Below are 20136 nucleotides of genomic sequence, written 5' to 3'. Positions count from 1 at the left end.
TCTTTGGCCCCACTACGTTTCCATATACTTGTTGAATTTCTCCCCCTTACTTTCAGACTGCTCTTGTGCACATTCAAACAGCGACCATGCAAATCGAAGAAGTGAAAAGCACTGGCAAGGAACAGCGCGTCGCGACACACTCCCACATTCGCGGACTTGGCCTCAAGCCCGAGGGCACGGCAGAGGCAGTTGCTGCCGGGTTTGTCGGCCAGGAGACCGCCCGCGAGGCTGCTGGAATCGTTGTTGACCTGATCAAGGCCAAGCGGTTTGCTGGTCGCGCTGTACTGATCGCTGGAGCTCCGGGCAGCGGCAAGAGCGCTATTGCGTATGCCATCTCACAGGAGCTGGGCCCGCGCGTGCCGTTCTGCCCGATGACCGGCAGCGAGGTGTACTCGAGCGAGGTGAAGAAGACAGAGGTTCTAATGGAGAATTTCCGGCGGGCAATCAGCCTGCGCGTCAAGGAGACGAAGGAGGTATACGAGGGCGAGGTCACCGAGATTACGCCCGAGGAGACGGAGAACCCACTGGGTGGATATGGCAAGACAATCTCGCATGTGGTGGTGGGCCTGAAGACGGCCAAGGGCACGAAGCAGCTGCGGCTGGACCCGAGCATCTACGAGAGCCTGCTCAAGGAGAAGGTGTCTGTGGGCGACGTCATCTACATTGAAGCCAACACGGGCTCGGTGAAGCGCGTGGGCAGATCCGACGCGTTTGCAACCGAATACGACCTGGAGGCCGATGAATACGTGCCGCTACCCAAGGGCGATGTGCACAAGAAGCGCGAGGTCATCCAGGACGTGACGCTGCACGATCTCGACGTGGCCAACGCCAAGCCGCAGGGTGGCCAGGATATTGTGTCGATGATGAGCCAGCTTATGAAGCCGCGCAAGACCGAGATCACCGACAAGATGCGCCAGGAAATCAACAAGGCCGTCAACAAGTACATTGAGCAGGGCACAGCCGAGCTTGTCCCCGGTGTCCTCTTCATCGACGAGGTGCACATGCTTGATATTGAGTGCTTCACGTACCTGAACCGCGCGCTCGAGTCCAACATCTCGCCCATCGTCGTGCTGGCATCGAACCGCGGCATCTGCACTATCCGCGGCACCGAGGACCTGCGCGCGCCGCACGGAATCCCACGCGACCTGCTGGACCGCATGCTGATTGTGCGCACCGCACCGTACACGCAGAGCGAGACCCAGATCATCCTCGATATCAGAGCCAAGACCGAGGGGCTCAAGGTTGCCCAGGATGCGCTCGAGTACGCCGCTGAGGTTGGTGTCAAGTCATCGCTGCGTTACGCCATCCAGCTGCTGACGCCGGCCAACGTCATGGCCCAGATCCACGGCCGGGATGAGATTCACAAGGAGGACATGCTCGAGACAGGCGACCTGTTCTTTGACGCAAAAAAGTCGGTGGCGATTGTGCAGGCTACCGAGTCGCTGTTCCTCTAAAGTCACTGTAGCGCTGACAAGAAACCATATATTCTTTTTGCAAAGTGTGAGAAAGAGTTGCTTATTCGCCAAACAGCAGCTGCACGCGCTTCAGTACCGAGTCCTTGGACGGATCGTACGGGTGGTCTTTGGATGGGATCTCGAGCACTGTCGGGAACGCTGCACTGTATTCGTCCAGGATACCGCGGATGTACTCGGCGATCTACAACAGAGCCGGACTTTAGTATATGTATCAAACAAGATGAAGAGAGCATACACTCAACATGACTACGTACGTGCTGGTTGATAAGGATGATGGCGATATCTTTGCGCTGCGTGAATGATGTGAATGTCTCCTCGATCTGCTCCTGCGTGGTCTCTACACACCCAAACTGGCCCGTCAGTTAGTGATGCCGGAGCCGCAACTGGGGGCTGCGATGATGCGGTGCTGCTACTTACTCGAGGTAACGACCATGAAGTTTGCCCGCTGGTGCGCGTCAATATCGCCAATGCCCGCCAGCAGCAAGCCGGTAATCGTGTCCTACATAAGAGTGCACTGGTCTTAGCTGCCTGAGCGCAATGAAGCAAGACCGCTGAGCCAGCGAATTTCAGCACAGCTCCTAATCTCGCTGCCCAAGAACCCACCTCATCGCCAATGGCGGCAATCAGAGTCCTGCCCTTGCCCGTGTTCTGCGACATGGTGTTCGAATTGGAAAGAAATTAATAGCGGGAGCGAATACTACGAGGATAACCTGGAAATAGTGAGGTTCCAGTTGACGGGAGTGGGCAACACGCACACTGCATGCAGCCTGCCGACAGTCGGCTCACTATAGCCATCTGGGCAGTTGGCTCCCTTCGGCTCGTGCAGCGCGGACCAGTAAAATAGCATGGCTTCTAATGTGTGTCGTGGACCATTTGCTCCTCTGCTTTGTATTATCAAAAGCCGTCTACTTCCAAGCACTTGCTCTTTTCTGTACACTGCAACCATGTCTGCCCAGCCCTCAATCAAGGCGTGCATCTTCGATATGGACGGGCTTCTGCTCGACACCGAGTCGATCTACTCGGAGGTCACCAACAGAATCCTCGCGCCGTATGGCAAGACCTTCCCGCTTGCGACCAAGCTCAAGATGATGGGCCGTGACGTCCGCACCGCCACCAACATTCTCCTCGAGGACCTGCAGCTGCCGCTGACCTTTGACGAGTACAACTCGCAGGCCCTGGCCCTCAAGCAGCAGCTGTTTGGCGAGGCTGAGCTCATGCCCGGCGTCGAGAAGCTGCTTAGGCACCTGAGCAAGCACAAGATCCCAATCGCCGTCGCCACCAGTTCTGCCCGCCCCATGTTCGATCTCAAGACTGGGAAGCACCAGGACCTGTTTGCCTTGTTCCAGGGGAACATCACCTGCGGAGACGATCCGGCCATTGAGCATGCGAAGCCTGCGCCCGATCTGTTCCTGACCGCCATGAAGCGCTTGGGCAAGGGTCTTACATCTGCTGATTGCCTGGTATTTGAAGACGCCTCGAATGGTATCGCGGCCGCAACCAATGCCAAGATGAGCTCGATCTGGGTCCATGACATGCGGTTCTCGCCAGACGGATCCGTGCCCGAGGGCATCCACGGTGCCACCGAGCGTGTTACGACGCTGGTCGACTTTGACCCAGCAAAGTATGGCCTGCCACGGTATGACAGCTAGAGTGCCTCTCGACGTTTAGAACCGAATGCAGACATTTAAAAAGTTTAACTGGCCAGTGGTGCCAGCGACGCCAGGCTGCTGTTGAAATCTGGCCGCTTGCGATAGCTTGCATATACATCGGTGCACAGCAAAAATAGGACTTCGTCCTTGGCCCGATCGAGAATCGACAGCAAGACGTTGTTTTTTTGGAGCGCCGTGTGTACGTCATCGACGATGTACGCTGGCACATTGATTGCCGTGTGGGAAGACTTGCTAAAGTATTTGGACACAAGGCTGGAGAACGCAATTTTGACCGCCTCAGGGAACTGCGATGTTCGGTCGACAACCCCAGGCGGCAGCAGCATCATTGCAGAGTCAAAAATCCCGACCGTCACAGGCGTCTGACACGGCCCATGCAAGGTGCTGTTGCTACTACCGCGACTCGCTGGCGGCAGCAGTACTGAGGCAGGCGCCAGCAGCAGCGACTTTTCAAACCTGCTCTTTGGGGGTGCTGTGACACTAGGCACCTGCTCTGCCGACACTGCTATTTCTGCCTCAAGCGACCTGGGCTGCTCCTTATCCCGCTGCTGGCAACGGCTTGCTGACCCATGCAGCAGATGTGGCGTTCGTGCATGCCTTAGGGCATCGATTGTTTGGAACTTTAGCGCCTGGTAGTCGTCGAGGAATGCAGTAAGTGCCGAGCAATAGTAGCGTGCAGAAAACGACAAGAACCGCATTCGCTGATCGCTGTCCTCTAAAACCATGTGGAATTCACGATATAGTGCTGTGTATACACTGCGGCGGACCCGGGCTCCACGGAAGTTGTTCGATATGCCTTTGGATGACGGTCGGTTCTTCATCTTCTCGTGGTATTCCTTGGCGCAAACCAATGGCCAGATCACCGACGAAATGTGCGCTATCAGCATCCATATCCAGATGAAAAACAGCTCCGACAGCATTGTGCGGAGCCGCTGGAACACTGTCTGCCACAGAATATACACCGCCGACCCCAGAATCGCCGTTCCTATACACAGCAGCAAATCGCTACGCGCGCCGTACGGATCGTTGATTTGCCACATGGCCACTGCCAATGCTGGAAGCACGCCACCAACCAGTGCGATAGCGATAGCGTAAGCGGGCCACAGCTCCCAGCCAGCACGATCGCAGACGCTGGTGTTTATCGAGAACCGATTCGACTGTGTATTGGTGATCATCGCATATATCACCAATACACAGCCAAATGCACACAAGTACAATCCCAGCACCCTGTCGGTGACAAATCGGTTGTATCGGCTCTGATGCAATATCGCATTGCATGCCTCATGGTTGTACGGCAGACTCGACACAGAATTGCGGCTGGGGCACTCAAACTCGGACCACGCATCCACTGTCATGCCCGTGTCAGGCCGCTGCCCCTCGTCATCAAAGCGGCTCCCCGTGCCTGGCCTCCTTATTGCTGTCGGCGGTCTGCAGCCTGCCTTCTTGCAGCACGTGGAGGTGTCGCGTGCCGATCTGTACAGCACAAGGCGCTGCACAGATCGCGCAACCAGCGCTCCAATCCACGGCAGAACACCAATATACACAGCCCACAGCTTGGCCGCACATGGGTAGTTCTGTAGCGCGGATGCCGCTAGACAGACCACGCCTGCCAGTAGGCCAGCAGTAGCCTGGCAGGTTATTAGAACTGCAGACCGCTTGGCTATAAACATGTCGTGGCGCTTCAGATACCGGTGCAGGAGCATCACCATAGACACCAGGCATACTATCACATATATACCGAGCACTAGTAGCAGGATCACCTCGCGTACCTTGGCGCCATGGGAGCTGATGGCCGGCTGGTGAGCTGCCTGTGTGGTGGATTCCATAATAGCAAATAGAGGACTGTGGATGTGGGAGAGAATGCGTATTTGTAGTGTTTGCAAGAACAGGAATGGGATAGAGGACTGGTGCTGTAAAGGGCAGGAGGCAGAGAGGGAGGAAAAAGAAGGACAGGATGAAAACATGTCTGCAGAATCGGAGAGCTATGCACATCGCCTTTCCCTGGCTCATTTAGCCAGCATGGTCACGGCAGTTCATCTCACAACAATTGCTGAAAGAAACCTGCAACTTTGTCATCCCGGGAGCTGCTCTGCATTGCCCGTTTTACATCGGAATGGCAAGTGCGCCACATGAACAATTGCGGGAGACCTGCAACACGGAATTTCCTGTGTTTCCAAGACATTGGCAGATCTTGCTGCTCTGGGGGCAGGAAGAGCAGGTGAGAAAGTATCAATTGCACCATTCCAAAACCGAGTTCCAAATATTAGGCCCGCCATATTGGGAACTCATAAAAAGACAAAACATGGTTCAAGACATTGTCATGGATTTAGGTTTTCAGTTTTCTGTACATTCTGACATCTAGGGCTCCAGTTCATCGGCCAAGTACGCGTTGGAGCACACGTCAAACGACTTGGGGTCTCGCTTGACAGCCGACAGCACATGAAGCGGATTCATCATCAACAGCCGGCTATCGCCACCGCCATCCTCGGGTGGGGTTTCCGAAGACTTGCTCTGCTGCTGCCCAACCACAGCCGCTCGGTTCTGGCGCATCGCTCGGTCCGACGCACCAATCAAGTCCCGCATGAACAGCTTTGCGACATCAAGCAGCAGGCGGCCCACCACCAGACGCTGGTCCAGCGCCTCGCCAAACGCCTCGTCGCTCGAGTTTGGCAGCTGCACCCATGAGCCCGAGGCAGCTGCGCTCTCAGAGCCCGCTTTTCCACCTGCCCGTGGCTTGGCCAGATCTGCCTCCAGAAATCGCGATGCAGGCGCACATCGCAATTTCAGGGGCCGCAGAGTCGACCAGATCCAGTCGATCTCCATATCGTTGACTGCATTAGCATCAGCGGTATCCATGTCGCGCTCGTCATCGGTGTCTTCATTGCCGTCATCGTTGTCATAGGATGGGGCAGTGGCCTTCTGGTCCTCGTCCTTGTGCTCTGGCTTGGCTGCCTGGTCCTCGCTCTGTCGCTCGCTCTGGTTGTCCGAGTTAAACTGGCGCAATAGCCCAGCAATCTTTGCAATGTTCTCATCCACAAAGCCAGCATGGCCGTGCGGCGACGACGGACGCGACGGCAGCGGTGTGGCAGCGTTGGAATACGCGGCAGCATCGTCGTCGATCATCAGCATTGCGTCTTCATCCTCCTCCTCAGTCGCATCCCACCCTTGTGGCAGCTTCGCCAGTGCATTTGCCGCCGCCGATATCGTCGAGACAGAGGTTGCTGCAAGATTCTCGCATTGGTCGCTGCAGTATGAGATTGGCGGCAGAGTGCTACCAGCATCCATGACCAGCTCGCCGTTGCGCACAATGAACCGTGGGTCGTCGCGCGACTCCAGTGCCCCGCATCCATGGCAGAAGAACCGGTACCTAGGGACCGTCGCTGGTCGGGACTGTATATCGCCCCCATGGTTTCTGTGTTTAGCCAGCTGCTCAAGCCGCTCGGCCTCTTTTGCACCAGCAGTCGCCATGTACGCGTAGGCAGAGTCCGCCAGATACACCTTCTCCTCGGTACTGCTCAGTGCTGGCATCGGGACAAACCCATTGCTGCGCAACCACCGTTTCAGCGACCACGCATACTCTGCCTTGTGTGGTCCACGCTCCTTGTCAGCCCGAAGCGGCTTTGTAATATTACTCTTCAGCCACAGGCTCAGCATATCGGCGCTCTGCTGGTGCTGCTTGGTGGCTGCCGCTCGAACTGATTTAAGAACATCCTCGGTAGCTTTGGAATCGACTCCGGCCGCAGTTAGAATCGCTTGGAACGACCTTACGACCCGCTCAGATAAGCCGGTGGCAGCGACAGAGGCAGAGGACTCAGCCGGTGTATTTACAGAGCCTCCACTAGCGCCCAGGACCTCAGCAATCCCTGCCGACCTCAGTGTAGCCATCAGGGCGCGGTTCCGATGGGCTTCGGCAGCTAGACGCCTGCCTAACGGCCACGACTCTCTCCAGATCTCGCTCGTGACGGCAACTCCCCACGTCCACCTTTCGATAATCTTAGGTGACACCAGCTCGAGGATCTGCTCTGGAACCTCGGGCTGTTTTGCATCATGTGGCAGTGCATCGGCCAGCACCAGTGGGAACACCCGACACAGTTCAGCAAACAGCTGCTGTAGCAACGGGTTCGATGGTGGTGGCGGCAGTGGTTCTGGCTCATTGCTGAGCACTGCCGAATCGCCAGTAGCTAGTCCGCGTCGATCGATCTCGAAATCAATAGGCTTCTCGGCGCCCAGCACCGTGTTGCCAGACCAGTCGTTGTCCAGCTTGAGCAAGTGGATCAGGTCGACTGGCTTGTTGCGCTTGTCGACAAAAAAGATCTGGACACGCACCGGAAACTCGCCCCAGCCCCACCGCGTAAGCTCGAACTTTGGTTGTGACAGATCAACAATGTCGTCTGGCCGGTACGACGGGTGCAGAAACACCCGCACGCGCTTCACATACTGCTCGATCGGCTGCTCGCCGGGCTTGTTGCGCAGGTAGATTGTCCACTTGTGTGTGCTGTTTTCCTTGCCCGCTGGCCGGGCTTCTGGCTCAAAATACCGGGACGTGTTGCCCAGCATGACTCTACGAATGACGTGGAACCGGGTGTCGCCCAGGGGTGCTGGTGCATTCTCTGCAGATGCAGCAACAGCAACAGCAGTGGCTCTGGACTTTGCTGATCCGGCCTTGGATCTCTGCTGCTTGTTGCTGTGTCTATCAGCTTGACTGTCCGAGTCACTGTCGTCATCGCTACTCTCGACGTCGGGTACACGCGGCTTGTTGATGAACTCAAGTGCATCGGTGATGCTGTTCTTCTGCTCGGCATTCAGATTAGCCGAGAGCACCGAGAGCTGTGACTCCTTGAGTGGCGCCTGGGACCCAGTGGCTCGGCTCACCTTGGGATGCTCGTCACTGTCCTCGTCAGAGCCCAAGTCGTCCACAACGCCACACACAGAAATCGCCTCTTCAGAGTTAGGAAATTCCAGTCCGTGCTGCAGCCTTGAATGGTTCAGGAAGCTCTGCATGCTGGCAAACTCGTCACGTCGGCAGTCCAGACAGACCATGCGCACAGTCTGCCCGTCGTTTCGCCGTGCATACAAGGTGCCGCTCGGATCCATCATGTACTGTGCTGCCTGTGCTGCGGCTCGCCGCGGCCGTTGCCGGTACGAATAGCCGCTGCTTGGCGGCAATGCATTCCGCACGGGGTACTGGCCGCGATTACCCGACGACTCCATCATCTCATGGAAGTAGCTGTAGTATCCATCGGCCGTATTTGTCGATGCGATCTGGCCCTGCTGCTCCTCGAACTGTTGTGATCGGATTGCGCTCTCGATGACGCTTAGCATGGCCTCGCTCTGCTGCAGACGCTCGGTGATGGTGTTGATCTCCTTCTGCTTCAAGTAGAGCTCCAAATCCAGCTGCTCGCGCAGAATGCACTCCACTCGTGTCCTTGCCTTATCGTCCCAGTCGGTAGGACACACTCGCTTGGCACGAGATGGCTCTGGTGCAGGCTCCGCAGGACGCTTCTTCGACGGTGGTCCTGGTCGAGACTCAGGCTGTTGCGAATGCTGACTAATCTGGCCAGCTACCCTTATTATCGGCTGCTTTTTCTCGGTTGGCTCTGGCCGACTTTTCGGTGTTGGTGCAGGATGCCCAGGCTGGCCACTCGTTTGCTTGGCCGTGATCACTACTGGCTGCTGCTCCGATCCCGATTTCTGCTTGCCGCCCAGCTGTCTTGGAGGAGGCTGAGACTTGCTATTTGCTTGCTCGGCGGCTTTTGCTACCGGCTGTCGAAGCGGCTCGTTATCAGGCTTTGGTGCTGTAGCTGCCTCTTTTGGCGCTGTCAGCTTAATGGGAGCCTGGTCTCGAGAGTTTGGGGACAGAGGATTCAGAGCCGATGTCTGTACTGGCCTCAAAGGCTGCTGTTGTGTTGGCCGCGCAGAAACCTGTCCCGGTGTCTTTGGTGGCGGCGACAGTGGTCGTACTGGCTTCGGGGCCTGTTGTTGTGATATCCTCTGTGGTGACAACGGCGAATGCCGCTGGGTTGGCTTCGGTGGCGGTTGAACCGGTGCTTGGGCAGGGGATCGCGGGACCGGCCGATATACTGGTGGGTTAAGTTCCTGCTTCATTATGACTTTGGTCGGATCATTCTGGGGCCTCAGGGTTGGATTCGCTGGCCGCTGTGTTGTTGGCTGACTCCTTGGCCGTGAGATCGGTCGCTGGCTGGGACTCAGTACCGGCCTTTGCGAGTGATTCGGTGATGGCCGCGGCGGCGACTGAGCATCCGATCTCTGGATTGGCTGCTGCGGTGAGGACTCAGCTGGCCACGACCCCTGCTTCTGTGGTGGCTGTGCTACACGTTGGGTCGCCGGTGAGGCTGGTCGCAGTGCGTGTGCCTGAATCGGCCGTGGCGAGGAACTCTGCACAGGTCTCTGTGTTGGCGGCCGCCCACCACGCGCTACATTCTGTTGCTGAGGCGGGCTCTGTATTGTCCGTGCTGCTGGCGGTCGAATTGGACTATGCATTGGCAGTCCCAAAGGCTTTGCTGGCCGTGAGCTGGTCTGTGGTGGCAATGGCCGTGGCCTGGTTTGCTGGCTGGGCTGCTGAGGCAGGTGCTGTGGTGGCCGGAAAGGTCTTGGCGGTGTATGCTGCGTTACTGGTGGACGTTGACCAATCTGCTGCTGGTGTGGTGGCTGTGGTTTCTGTACTGGCTGTGGCTGTTGCAATCCTGGCAGCGCTGGTCCGTGAAGAGCCGGCCGCGGCACTGGCCTCTGCTGTGGTGGCCGCGGCGGACTGCCAGCCGGTGGAGCTCCACTATTCATCTAGTTTCCACCGCCCTAGGCTGTGTAGTATAAGTGAATTAGCAAAAGTAAACTAGAGAGCACTCTAAATGCGACGCCAAGGTGGAAAAGTCGAGCAAAAGAGCAAAAGAAGGACCACGCCGGACACGCCGACAACGCACTTCAAATTTTCGTGTTTCATTGATGGGATCCTGATAATCAAATCAGCATTGTATTTTTAGGCTGGCAGCTTGGACGTCGCTTTGTTTTTTCTTGGATCTCACAAAAAGTAGCGGTTGTACGCCTGGATCAGCACACGCTCGCCACTACCGCGGCCAACACGCACACCACTCAGCTTCTCCCGCTCCAGCGAGAACAGACAGTCCCGCACAGTGACCGTCAGCGGCGTCGATAGAGACGTCGGGCGATGCGACAGCAAAGGAGGCGGAAGCCGCTGGCTCCGGAATCCAGACGGCGAATCGACATGCGCTGTGCTGTCTGGCGTCGCGGCCTCCTGACCACCAGGGGTATCCACGCCCGAGAACGTGCGCTTGTGGCCAGCAATGGAGATTTCCAGCGGCATTGGCTTTCCTGAGCTGCTGCCCGTCGGCAGGGCAGTGGTGCTTTGCGCACGATGCAGGTCCGACGCCTTGACGCCGTCCAAATCGTCCTTGGCTGACAGCTGCGGTGAGCGGGTGCTCATTCGCGACGGCGTGGCCTTGGCAGACGACGCGTTGGCCAGCCATGCCGGCGTTGCCGCGTTCATCCACGATTTGCGCACGCCGCCAGCGGCCCGCAGCGCTGTCAGGTTGCTAATTTTGTTGCGCAGGTCGTCAGGCATGTTCTTGCTCGTGTATGACGGTGTCTCGGCTCCATCGTCCTTCTTCTTCTGCCGCTTGATCGCCGAAGCAGGCCGCGGCGGCTCGCCATTCTCGCTCGGTCCAGACTGGGGCACAGCCTCGGCTGCATTGCCACCACTGACATTACCGCCTTCAGCACCGCCGTCGGCTGCGTCAGAGTCCTTCTGGGCGTCACCCTCAGGCTGTTGGTGCTCAATCAGATTGCGCTGCTCGCGATCATGCAGCTCCTGCTCACGCCGCTCCTCGCGGATCCTGTCGACGCGCTCCAGCACACTCAGCTGCTTCTTCACGTCCAGGTTCGGCGTGATCTTGTACAGCGGAAGGCGCGTCAGTGGATCTAATGGCGGCGGCGGCAGCGTCTGTGTGCGCGTGCGATGGTATGCTGCTGCTGACACGAGCTCCATGAAAGTCCGCAGCCGATCATGCAGCGCACATGATAGATACGGGGCCACATCCGAGGACACCGCGCTGATATGCGCGTTCTTGCACGCCTTGGCAATCAGCTTCTCAAGCACATTGCGGTCGGCAAAATCGACGGGCTTTGAGCGCTCACGCGTAATATCCACCCCATCAATGCTGTAGGTAAGCACAGCCGGGGTGTCGTCGTCAATGTGCATTGGCGCGTCGCTGTAGCTGTGTGGCATTTGGCCATGGAGGAATACGTCAGATTCTTCGCGCAGATCGACGCCAGCGTAGCCAATGACGTCGTCTATCGAGAACATATCTCCGCCAGACCCGCCGCCGGTACCCGAGCGCTCCTTTTCGCGCTTCTCCCTGGGCCTGCGTGCCTGCTGCGGCTTGGGCGATGACCGCTCCCTTGTCTTGTTGCGGTCGTCGTCACTGTCCGAAGCATCATCGTTGGTTGCCATTGTGCTGGTGCGGCTAGCAGGCACCCGTGAGGCGACGCGGGAGGATGAGGTTGCAGCCATGTCCACATAGACATCGGGTAGATCGTCGCCCATCTGGTTCGCCGACCATCCGGCCGTCAGATCGGTGTTGGCTCCTCCGCGCGACCCGCTGATTGATGAAACCGTGTCGAGTGATAGCAGCGGTCCAGCCAGCGCAAGCTGCGTTGCCAGCGTGTCGATGTTGGGCTCGGGTCCCGGCGCGTCGCCTGTCTTTGCCCGCTTCCCACTACCGCGCGGCGCTGGCGAATCAGATCTACGCGAGTCAGCAGCCCGCTTTTTCCCCTTGCTCCCCTCGCCATCAGCCTTGGCCTTGCCGGCGCTGCCCTTTTTCTTGCGCTCAGGCTTGGGGCTGGCCGCACGCGAGCCAGGTTCTGAAGCCAGCGGTGTGGAGCCATGCTCCTGCTTCACCTGAGGCTGCTGCTGACCCTGCTGCCGACGCACGATCAGGCTCTGAAGGCTACTAATCTGCATCAATTTCTTTGAGCGCTCCTCGTCTGGGATGTTGGCATTGGGTCCGGTTCTGTCATTCAGCGCAGCAGTGTAGGCATTCAGCTGGTTGCTCAGCAGGGTAAGCTGCTGGTGAGGAATGGATGGAAAAGTGATGATGGTGCGGAACCGGGAAATCAGATCGTCAAAATTGTGTGCCTGCGCTGGGACTCCAGGATTCAGCCCAATGGGCATCTGGGGCATCGGGTGCTGCGTGGGCGCTATGCCGCTCTGCATCGCCAACGGCATCATATTTGGCATGCCGGGCTGGCCAGCGTTTCCTTGCTGTTGCTGCCGGTTTAGAAGCAACTGCTGCATCATCTGAAGGTTCTGACCACCATCGGGGCTGTGCATCGAGAGCACCGGTGAAATTGCTGTCCCAGACATAGCCTGCTGCATCGGAGCCGGCGACGACGACGACATGGGACCGCTCATTTGCATTCCAGGTCGGCTGATCGAGACCCCAAGCGGGTTCTGCGGCCCAACGCCCATCTGCGCCTGGGGGCGAACCAGCCCAACTGGCCGCATCTGGCTCTGCGCCTGCTGAGTCATCTGGGAAGGAGCCTGAGGCCGTGGCTGCGTCCGATTCTGCGTCACAGCCACCAAATCACTGAACCGTGCACCCAGCATCTCCTGCGCCTGCTGCAAAAACACCTGTGGCGGAATCGCGCCGGTCTGGAACCCGCGCAGAAGCTCTGCAAGTCGCTCCTGTCGGTCTGCTGGCAGACTCCGCATAACATCAGTAAGCCATGAGGTCATATCCGACGCACCGCCAGCATTCGGCGGCCGGTTAGGTGGTCTACCCACAGGGCGCGCCAGTGGATGCTGCTGCTGTTGAGGGTGCGGCGGGCGACCTTGCTGCTGGTGCGGCGTCTGCATTCGACGTTGCTGTTGCTGTTGCTGCTGCGGATGTGGTCTCTGTTGCTGGGGCCTGTTCTGGTTGACTGGAGAACCAGAGCGAGGACTGCCAGCCGGGGATGCCGAATCACGCGGTCCACGGTTGGCTCCTGCAGGTCCATGATGCGGACGTGGTCTCATAGTCGGCCGGTTTCCAGGAACTGCCATTTGCGGGCGCTGCTGGGAACGCTGCCCTTGGCTGGTAGCCGACAGTGCCGGTGAGCTGCTCGGTGAGCTGTTAAAGGACATATTCGGCCGTACTCCACCCTGCATCGCCTGTTGCTGCTGCTGCATCTGTTGTTGATACTGCTGTGCGCCTGGTGGAGGTCTGCGGGCTGTGTTTGGTGCGGTGGGCCGTTGAGGACGAGCAGGACTCGGTCTGAATTGCGGCTGCTGTGCCGGACGCTGGCTTTGAACAGCAACTGAGGCAGAGGACGATGTCTGGTGAGTTCTCTGAGCTGCCTGTCCACCACTTACCGACGGCGTCGACGGGGTAGACGACGGGTTAAGATGAGGAGTCCGCATTGGCGTTGTACTCGCAGTGTTCAGCGCTGCTGCCCTCGGCACACCAGCTCCACCAAGCCCCATCAATGCCGGAGAGGTCGGCATCGATATCGGGCCGCTACGCACCGGCTGGTTAACATTTACCGTGACTGACGGATGCGGCGATGGCGTGGCCGGCGAGGCACTAACATTCGGCTGCACCTGAGGACGCACGCCCCCGATGTTAGGCATGGGTGTCGAGTGTGGCGGCGGCGGCGACATCAGAGATGCCGTTGAGGGGCCCAGGTCGATTCCCAGATCCCGGCTGAGCGCCAGCAGCGAGTCAGTCCCGGCGACGGGCGACGCAGCTGACATGGGAACGCTCTTTGACAGATCCACCCCAATGCTGTCAAGCAGCTTGTTGATCTCGTCATTTGTCACTTTTGGTGTATCTGTCGCCGTTGTTCCCAGCGATTTCATGAGCTGGTCGAGGTCCGCGTCCAGTGGCAGCGCTGTCGTGGAGCTTGCTGTGGCGTCGCTGGTCGATGGCAGAAGCGAGCTGCTGGAGGGTAGCAGCGATGACAGATCAAGCGGCGCCTGCGATGTTCCTGTAGCCAGAAGTGAACTGCTGCTGGCACTGCCCGCTCCATCCAGTCTGCTCAAGATCGAGAGTAGCGGCGACTCGGCCGCCGATGTGCTGCTCGTAAAATTGCTACCGTTTACACCTTGCTTGTCGCCTGACATTCTGACTATATATGCACGTCCATATGTCGTTAGCGGCAGGCTGCCAACACGCAATAATGACCATACCCTGTATCGCCTATGCCAGCGCTGGTAATTTGTTCATTTTGATAGTTACCTAAATAATATTCGGTTGTGTTCTATGGTATTCTGGCGTGTGTGCTGTATGCGAGATTGGGCAGGATGCACTCCTTCGGTATTTGGTATACACAGCAATGTATTTGTGCCAGGTATGCCAACAATATAAAGGAAACAATGACACCAGCTAGTACAAAAATTTTTACTGGCGCCCACAATCCAGCGCTGGCAATATGTACACGCTAGGACTGTACAGTTTATTGGGGGTTGGTGTGGTCACGTGCATTTCGCAGCGCACGCGCATGTGATTCAAGAACCTTGTGCCAGCGATGGTCAACGAGCTGCTGCTGCCGGTCCTGCAGCGTCAGGTTCGTCTCGGCAGATTCGCGCGCAGCTACAGTCTCACAATGCAGGTCCTTGAGGTTCCTGATCTGCTTCTCGCGTTCGGCAGCGTTGGACGACAGCTCATAATGGCCGGCCACATGGCTCCTGCTCGTCGACAGCAGCAGATGTTCCTCGTCCGAAGCGTCTGAGGAAGAGATGTCGTCGCTGCTGCTTCCAGCTTGATACTGCCCCGCCTGGCTGCGTGGGACCATGCGTGTGCGGCCAAACTCGTCAATGATCTCAACCAGCTCATCGCCGCGCTCCTCCGCCCTCCGGCGCTTCCGCTCCAGTAAGTGGCTGTACTGCTTGCTCAAAAAATCGACCGAGCTCTCCTCCATGATCCGCGCAGCCGTGTCCTCGTCCAGGCCGTCTGCGGTCCGCCCAGTGCTGAGCATGTCGTAGATCCGTGCCTTCTTCTCCATGTTGGCTCGGATCCGCGCGCTTACCTCGCCTGGGCTCTGCTCCTGCAGCTCTAGCATGTCTTTCAAGGCGCGCTGCTGAACGCCCTCGTTCTGTGCATCCCAAGCGGAACTGCGCTTTTCGGAAGCCCTGGCGCGGCTGCCGGCAGCCCCTTTGCTCTCATCGACCGCTCGCTCGAGCTCTGCGCGCAAATTCAGCGCGGCCGTGGCTCCAACCGCTAGCTTTTCGGTCTTCTTTGGCATTGGAGGGTGGGTGTGCAGACTCACGTCCGCTCCAAAAATTGAGCAAAAAAATCCAAGGTTTTTACAGCAAACGACAAGCTCAGTAGAGACTTCACTGCAATGCCACTTGCTCCCTGGACACGAACAGAGAAATCCACACCCCACTGGCCGGCCCGCAGGCTTTTGCCTAGGGCGGCACGGGTTGCAGGCAGAATTATGGCCGCTGCTGAATCTGTGGAATCACAATCAAGCGATCCGAATCAAGCAGGAAAAAAATGGTCAACTTTTTTATTTTTCAGTCACGCTACTGTAGCTGGCCCTCTCGTCCTCTAGCCAGTATTTTCTTCATTTAACTTCACATTCAACCTCCATGCCGCAGAACGAGTATATTGAGGAGTCGATCAAGCGCCACGGACGGCGGCTTGACCACGCCGAGCGCAAGCGCAAGCGTGAGGCCCGCCAGGTCCACAAGGACGCGGCGTTTGCGCAAAAGGTGCACGGCCTGAAGGCCAAGCTGTACAACAAGAAGCGGCACTCGGAGAAGATCCAGATGAAGAAGACGCTAAAGATGCACGACGAGAAGAACGCCAAACAAAAGACGGACGACGCTGTGCCCGATGGCGCCGTGCCTGCATACCTGCTCGATCGCGAGGGCCAGCAGCGCGCCAAGGTGCTCAGCAATATGCTGAAGCAGAAGCGGAAGGAGAAGGCCGGCAAGTGGAATGTGCCGCTGCCCAAGGTCCGCGGCATTGCCGAGGACGAGATGTTCAAGGTTGTCAAGACAGGAAAGTCGAAGAGCAAGTCGTGGAAGCGCATGGTGACGAAGCCGACGTTTGTGGGAGACGGCTTCACGCGGAAGCCGCCAAAGTACGAGCGCTTTATTCGCCCTATGGCGCTGCGCTACAAGAAGGCCAATGTCACACATCCCGAGCTCAAGGCCACCTTCCAGCTGCCGATCATTGGCGTCAAGAAGAACCCGCAGAGCCCGATGTACACGCAGCTGGGCGTGCTGACCAAGGGTACGATTATCGAGGTCAATGTCGCCGAGCTGGGCTTGGTCACCACCGGCGGAAAGGTGCTGTGGGGCAAGTACGCTCAGATCACAAACAACCCGGAGAACGACGGCTGCATCAACGCTCTTCTCTTGGTCTAAGACCGACCTGTTTTCTAAATATACTGCCATTCGTTGTCAATCGTGAAGGCATCAGCTGCGAGGTGGTGAGGGAGGATCATTTTCGATACCAAAGATGCTAGCTAAATTTTGCCGACGATCGCTGCTGGGCGCATTTTCTTTGGCACAAAGCCAATATCGAACGGTTTATATATGATGGTGAACCTTGGGTGCAAACATGCCGCGATACATGGCGCTGGGCTCGGCAAAAGCCGACAGGTTGCGTTCGAAAAGTCATGACGCAAGTATTTTCCTTTCCGGTGGTGCCGTGGGTCCGTCAACAGCCGACGACCAGCACGTACAAATAGAGCCTAGTAAATAGAGCCTAGTAAACAGAACCGTATGGCGGTAGTGCTTGCATTGGAGGCGCCCAGCACGGGAACATAGCCATAGAGCGGAGCCAGCCAAGCGCTGCGATTCGCCAGGTTCTTTGGGCTCGCAGCTATTCTTCCGCCACTAGGCGCGCTTACGTCCAGTCAGCATCTTCAGGAACCCGACCACCTGAGCACGCTTTCACGCAAGAGTGAGTACCTGCCAGTATTGACCGAGATTTGCGTGAAAGCGCCAATGGACGACAGGATAACACCGCCACACTTGCAAATACACCAGACGCATGGGCTGCTGAAACGGCCATTCTGTCAAACATTTCGAACGTCAAGGAGACGTAGGGTTCAGAGGGCGAGGGGGGGCGGGGAAGGGATTCACACTGGGTGGCAACCAGTTCATGTTGGCCTGCAAAGGAGATTCTGAATTTTTTTAGTTTGATGCTGCAGCCATGTCTTGGGAAAAAGATATAAATACTCAGATACCCGCGTTTCGTCGCTTTTTGCTTGGCTCGCGAACCCCTTCCTTCTCTTGTTTTTCCTTTGGCATCGCAGCTAGGTCCTTTTTCTACTCTGTCGGCCTCGTCTAGCATCTATTCGCATCTCGGCCATAGCTCCATCCCGCAGTGATCGCTTGCATCCACTCTACATACTCTATTTTTCCCTTGGCAACGCAAAATGGTGCTTTTGTTTAGCAAGACAAAGCATGGTGTCCAAAAGAACGCGGCTGCTGTGCAGTCCACATCACAGCTGCCTTTGCAGCAGCATCCCATCGATGTAGTCATCGGTATGTCACATCAGGTCGGCGGCGGGGGCCGTTCCAGCTCCGAAGGCAGTGCCACGGAGCGCCGCATGTCTATTGCCGTGCAGTGCGACAGCCTCCCCCCATCCATCGACGACACTCAGCCACCGCGCCAGATGCAGCCAATCTCGCTCGCTGCCAAACCGGAAACAGGAGAGACAACCATGCATGCAAGCAGCATGTGGTTGAGCAGGACTACACAGACACCCAAAGCTGATAGTGTAGGAGGCGCAACACAGGGTAGCAAATCCGGATGTGGATTAGCAGACACCAGCAGACAGTCGGGATCGGCAACAGGCCCAGCCTCTAGCAGACATCAGGCAGTACACATCTCGAGACTCGAGCTCATAGACGGCGTCGTGGATCTCTCGCAGCGGAATCTCTCCAGCCTACTACCGCGCATCGCAATGTACTCGCTCAATATCACTGTGCTGGACTTGTCGGGGAACCAGCTCACGATATTGCCTGAGGAAATCGGGCATCTGAAGCAGCTGCGGGAGCTGAATGTGGCGAGCAATAGGCTGACCTCTGTGCCGGCCACCATCACACACTGCCAGGAGCTGCGCACATTCAATGCAAGCGGTAACCAGCTTGACACACTGCCGAGCTCAATGCGCCATATGCACTCGCTGCGCACAGTCGATGCATCACGGAACGCACTGTCCACTGTGCCGATGTGCCTGTGGCAGCTTCCTAATATCGACAGCATGAATCTCTCAGGAAACCCGATCACAGCACTGCCGGCCCGCATGTTCTTGCCAGACGGCACAATGGCGCCAAACACAAGCAGGCAGATAGCCCTGACTCTGGATGGCTGCCCGCTGGGCCAGGGGCTCTTGGACCATATTGAGCGGCCCTCTCAGGTGCTCAAGTCGCGGTACAAGTACGGGGTCATCAGTGAGGAGGGTATTTCAGAGACCGAGCACTGCACCAGGTGTGACAAGACTGGCAGCTGCCCAATGCAGACACACCATCTGTCTGCACAGGCCACCAGGAAGGTACCGTCGCTGGTCGACACCATCATCTGCCGACTGGCCAACAGCGATGCCGGATACATCGGCAACCTGCCCGAGCACCTGCAGCACAGACTGGACAGCCTGATGGTGTGCGACTTTTGCCACAAGCTGTACCCAGAAGGCGCTGGTGTCCGGCGCTGGCACCTGTTGTACCGGAACAAGACTGTGTGGCCCGTCGAGTACAACTTTTGCCAGCCGCACTGGAGCACAGAGAAGCAGCGCGTTGCCTCGCTCTTTGGCCCTCGCAAATTCAGCTGCAAGCAGCCGTACTACCAGGCGAAGAGCGCTGCCATTGCCCGCACCACCGCAAAGTTGGAGGTTTCCCGTCCACTAGCATCACAAAACTCGTCGACATCATCGCTTTCGCTGTACAAGAGCCCGATGTTCTCTGTGCCCAGCGCATCTCAGGCGCAGCTCTCGTCCTCATATGGCAGTATGTCTACCGCAGTGGAGGGGCGGAAACGGCCGTCACTGCGCCAAGGGATCCGCAGGCTGATAGGCAGCCTCAAGGGCAAGACACAGGCAGCAGACCAGCTTGAGTCTGTGCAGCAGATTGGCGTTCCGAAAGCGACTCTCGCCGAATGCCATGGCGCGGGCTCAGGCCATATCCGCTCAGGGTCAACAGCAGACACAATCACCGAGGGCAGCATGCTCGACGCCCCAGAGTCGGTGTGGATGCACTTTGAGGACGACGTCCCAGCGCTCCCAGTACTTGAGGCCCAGTAAGATAACTCGTGTTCTCGAACCAAATGCAAAGAATCTGTACACATCTCAATTTTTTTTGTGGTTCATTTTGCGGATCTTGCCCAGCAAGTCGGTGATCTGGTTCGCCAGCACTGGCTGGCCCTTGGACGTCCGCGCATTGTGCTTCTTGCGCAGCACCTTGCGGTCATGCTCGTACTTGTTGCGCCGCTTGGTTGCCTGCTTGATCTCCTTCTCGCGCTGCTCGCGCTCCTCCTGCTTCCGCGCCATCTCTTTCTCGCGTGCGTCCAGGATCTTTTGGTACGGGTTCGTCCGCGGCTTGCGCTTCTCAGCCGACGGTGCTTTGCCAGCCGCCTTGCCAGCCGACTTGTCCGTCTTCTTGTCTACAATTTTGGCGCTGACGCTTTTGCCGGTAAACAGGCTGAATCCTGCCTCCTCCTCCTTGCTGTCGCTCTCCTGGGCGGGCATTTTTTCTTTGTCGTCCTCCTTGCCGTCCTCGCTGTCCTTCAGCAGGCCCTTATAGTATTCGCTCTGCTCAGTGACGTCGTCCTTGACCGTCTTGTAAAACTTGCGCTTGACGTGCGCCTTCTGGTTGCGCTCAATCCGCTGCTTGATAATCTTGCCCTTGTATGCGTGCTGTGTGCGGCTCTCGAAGCCCATCGATCGGGGCATCGGCCGCCGTTCTGCGTTTGTGTTGCTGTCTTTGCCCATTGCGAGTATATGTGTATGGAATGCAGGTTCAAGAA

The 20136-nt window shown here is 57.5% G+C and overlaps 10 protein-coding genes across 10 annotated transcripts; 4 read left to right on the top strand and 6 right to left on the bottom strand.

Annotated features, from left to right (window-relative positions):
• The first annotated feature begins 9 nt into the window (after positions 1–9).
• Positions 10–1656, top strand: DL89DRAFT_267279 (RuvB-like 1). Its single transcript, XM_040887429.1, has one exon. It carries the CDS (start codon positions 87–89, stop codon positions 1452–1454), a length of 1368 nt encoding a protein of 455 aa, XP_040743688.1. The 5' UTR covers positions 10–86; the 3' UTR covers positions 1455–1656.
• Positions 1459–2206, bottom strand: DL89DRAFT_267278 (vacuolar ATP synthase). The gene is made up of 4 exons (XM_040887428.1): positions 2079–2206; positions 1893–1974; positions 1730–1812; positions 1459–1656 (listed from the first exon to the last, which is right to left on the bottom strand). The coding sequence occupies exons 1-4, from the start codon at positions 2130–2132 to the stop codon at positions 1516–1518; spliced, it is 360 nt and encodes a 119-aa protein (XP_040743687.1). The 5' UTR covers positions 2133–2206; the 3' UTR covers positions 1459–1515.
• Positions 2207–2370: 164 nt separating this feature from the next.
• Positions 2371–3160, top strand: DL89DRAFT_267277 (haloacid dehalogenase-like hydrolase domain-containing 1). The gene has a single exon (XM_040887427.1). It carries the CDS (start codon positions 2420–2422, stop codon positions 3122–3124), a length of 705 nt encoding a protein of 234 aa, XP_040743686.1. The 5' UTR covers positions 2371–2419; the 3' UTR covers positions 3125–3160.
• An 8-nt stretch (positions 3161–3168) lies between these two features.
• On the bottom strand, positions 3169–4968 carry DL89DRAFT_292724 (uncharacterized protein; the record flags this gene model as incomplete). Its single annotated transcript, XM_040890337.1, has 1 exon — positions 3169–4968. One exon carries the CDS (start codon positions 4966–4968, stop codon positions 3169–3171), a length of 1800 nt encoding a protein of 599 aa, XP_040743685.1.
• Positions 4969–5500: 532 nt separating this feature from the next.
• Positions 5501–9940, bottom strand: DL89DRAFT_257332 (uncharacterized protein; the record flags this gene model as incomplete). The annotated part of the gene is made up of 1 exon (XM_040885522.1): positions 5501–9940. The coding sequence occupies one exon, from the start codon at positions 9938–9940 to the stop codon at positions 5501–5503; it is 4440 nt and encodes a 1479-aa protein (XP_040743684.1).
• Positions 9941–10059: 119 nt separating this feature from the next.
• DL89DRAFT_151344 (uncharacterized protein) lies at positions 10060–14497 on the bottom strand. The gene is made up of 2 exons (XM_040883541.1): positions 14392–14497; positions 10060–14281 (listed from the first exon to the last, which is right to left on the bottom strand). Exon 2 carries the CDS (start codon positions 14274–14276, stop codon positions 10179–10181), a length of 4098 nt encoding a protein of 1365 aa, XP_040743683.1. The 5' UTR covers positions 14277–14281; positions 14392–14497; the 3' UTR covers positions 10060–10178.
• Positions 14497–15513, bottom strand: DL89DRAFT_267274 (uncharacterized protein). The gene has a single exon (XM_040887426.1). The coding sequence runs from the start codon at positions 15395–15397 to the stop codon at positions 14609–14611; it is 789 nt and encodes a 262-aa protein (XP_040743682.1). The 5' UTR covers positions 15398–15513; the 3' UTR covers positions 14497–14608.
• A 182-nt stretch (positions 15514–15695) lies between these two features.
• Positions 15696–16671, top strand: DL89DRAFT_267273 (30S ribosomal protein S8e). Its single transcript, XM_040887425.1, has one exon. The coding sequence runs from the start codon at positions 15747–15749 to the stop codon at positions 16527–16529; it is 783 nt and encodes a 260-aa protein (XP_040743681.1). The 5' UTR covers positions 15696–15746; the 3' UTR covers positions 16530–16671.
• A 1432-nt stretch (positions 16672–18103) lies between these two features.
• On the top strand, positions 18104–18925 carry DL89DRAFT_204051 (L domain-like protein; the record flags this gene model as incomplete). Its single annotated transcript, XM_040884040.1, has 2 exons — positions 18104–18535; positions 18671–18925. Coding segments are annotated over 2 exons (687 nt in total), but the record flags the coding sequence as incomplete, so codon positions are not given.
• Positions 18926–19459: 534 nt separating this feature from the next.
• On the bottom strand, positions 19460–20101 carry DL89DRAFT_292719 (uncharacterized protein; the record flags this gene model as incomplete). Its single annotated transcript, XM_040890336.1, has 1 exon — positions 19460–20101. The coding sequence occupies one exon, from the start codon at positions 20099–20101 to the stop codon at positions 19460–19462; it is 642 nt and encodes a 213-aa protein (XP_040743679.1).
• Between the last annotated feature and the right edge of the window lie 35 nt (positions 20102–20136).

The sequence above is a fragment of the Linderina pennispora genome, assembly GCF_002104995.1.
Source record: "Linderina pennispora strain ATCC 12442 chromosome Unknown DL89scaffold_6, whole genome shotgun sequence".
NCBI lineage: Eukaryota > Fungi > Kickxellomycota > Kickxellomycetes > Kickxellales > Kickxellaceae > Linderina > Linderina pennispora.
Note: the sequence above shows the minus strand (reverse complement) of the source record. Positions and strands in the feature narration are given on the sequence as shown.

What these genes read in the sequence shown, in the direction of transcription:
- DL89DRAFT_267279 (XM_040887429.1), top strand. Translation starts at nt 87, where the DNA reads ATGCAAATCGAAGAAGTGAAAAGCACTGGCAAGGAACAGCGCGTCGCG.
- DL89DRAFT_267278 (XM_040887428.1), bottom strand. Translation starts at nt 2,132, where the DNA reads ATGTCGCAGAACACGGGCAAGGGCAGGACTCTGATTGCCGCCATTGGC. An exon ending in TTGCCGCCATTGGCGATGAG is followed by an intron (nt 1,975 to 2,078) that starts GTGGGTTCTTGG and finishes ACTCTTATGTAG; the next exon opens with GACACGATTACCGGCTTGCT. An exon ending in TCATCCTTATCAACCAGCAC is followed by an intron (nt 1,657 to 1,729) that starts GTACGTAGTCAT and finishes GCTCTGTTGTAG; the next exon opens with ATCGCCGAGTACATCCGCGG.
- DL89DRAFT_267277 (XM_040887427.1), top strand. Translation starts at nt 2,420, where the DNA reads ATGTCTGCCCAGCCCTCAATCAAGGCGTGCATCTTCGATATGGACGGG.
- DL89DRAFT_151344 (XM_040883541.1), bottom strand. Translation starts at nt 14,276, where the DNA reads ATGTCAGGCGACAAGCAAGGTGTAAACGGTAGCAATTTTACGAGCAGC.
- DL89DRAFT_267274 (XM_040887426.1), bottom strand. Translation starts at nt 15,397, where the DNA reads ATGCCAAAGAAGACCGAAAAGCTAGCGGTTGGAGCCACGGCCGCGCTG.
- DL89DRAFT_267273 (XM_040887425.1), top strand. Translation starts at nt 15,747, where the DNA reads ATGCCGCAGAACGAGTATATTGAGGAGTCGATCAAGCGCCACGGACGG.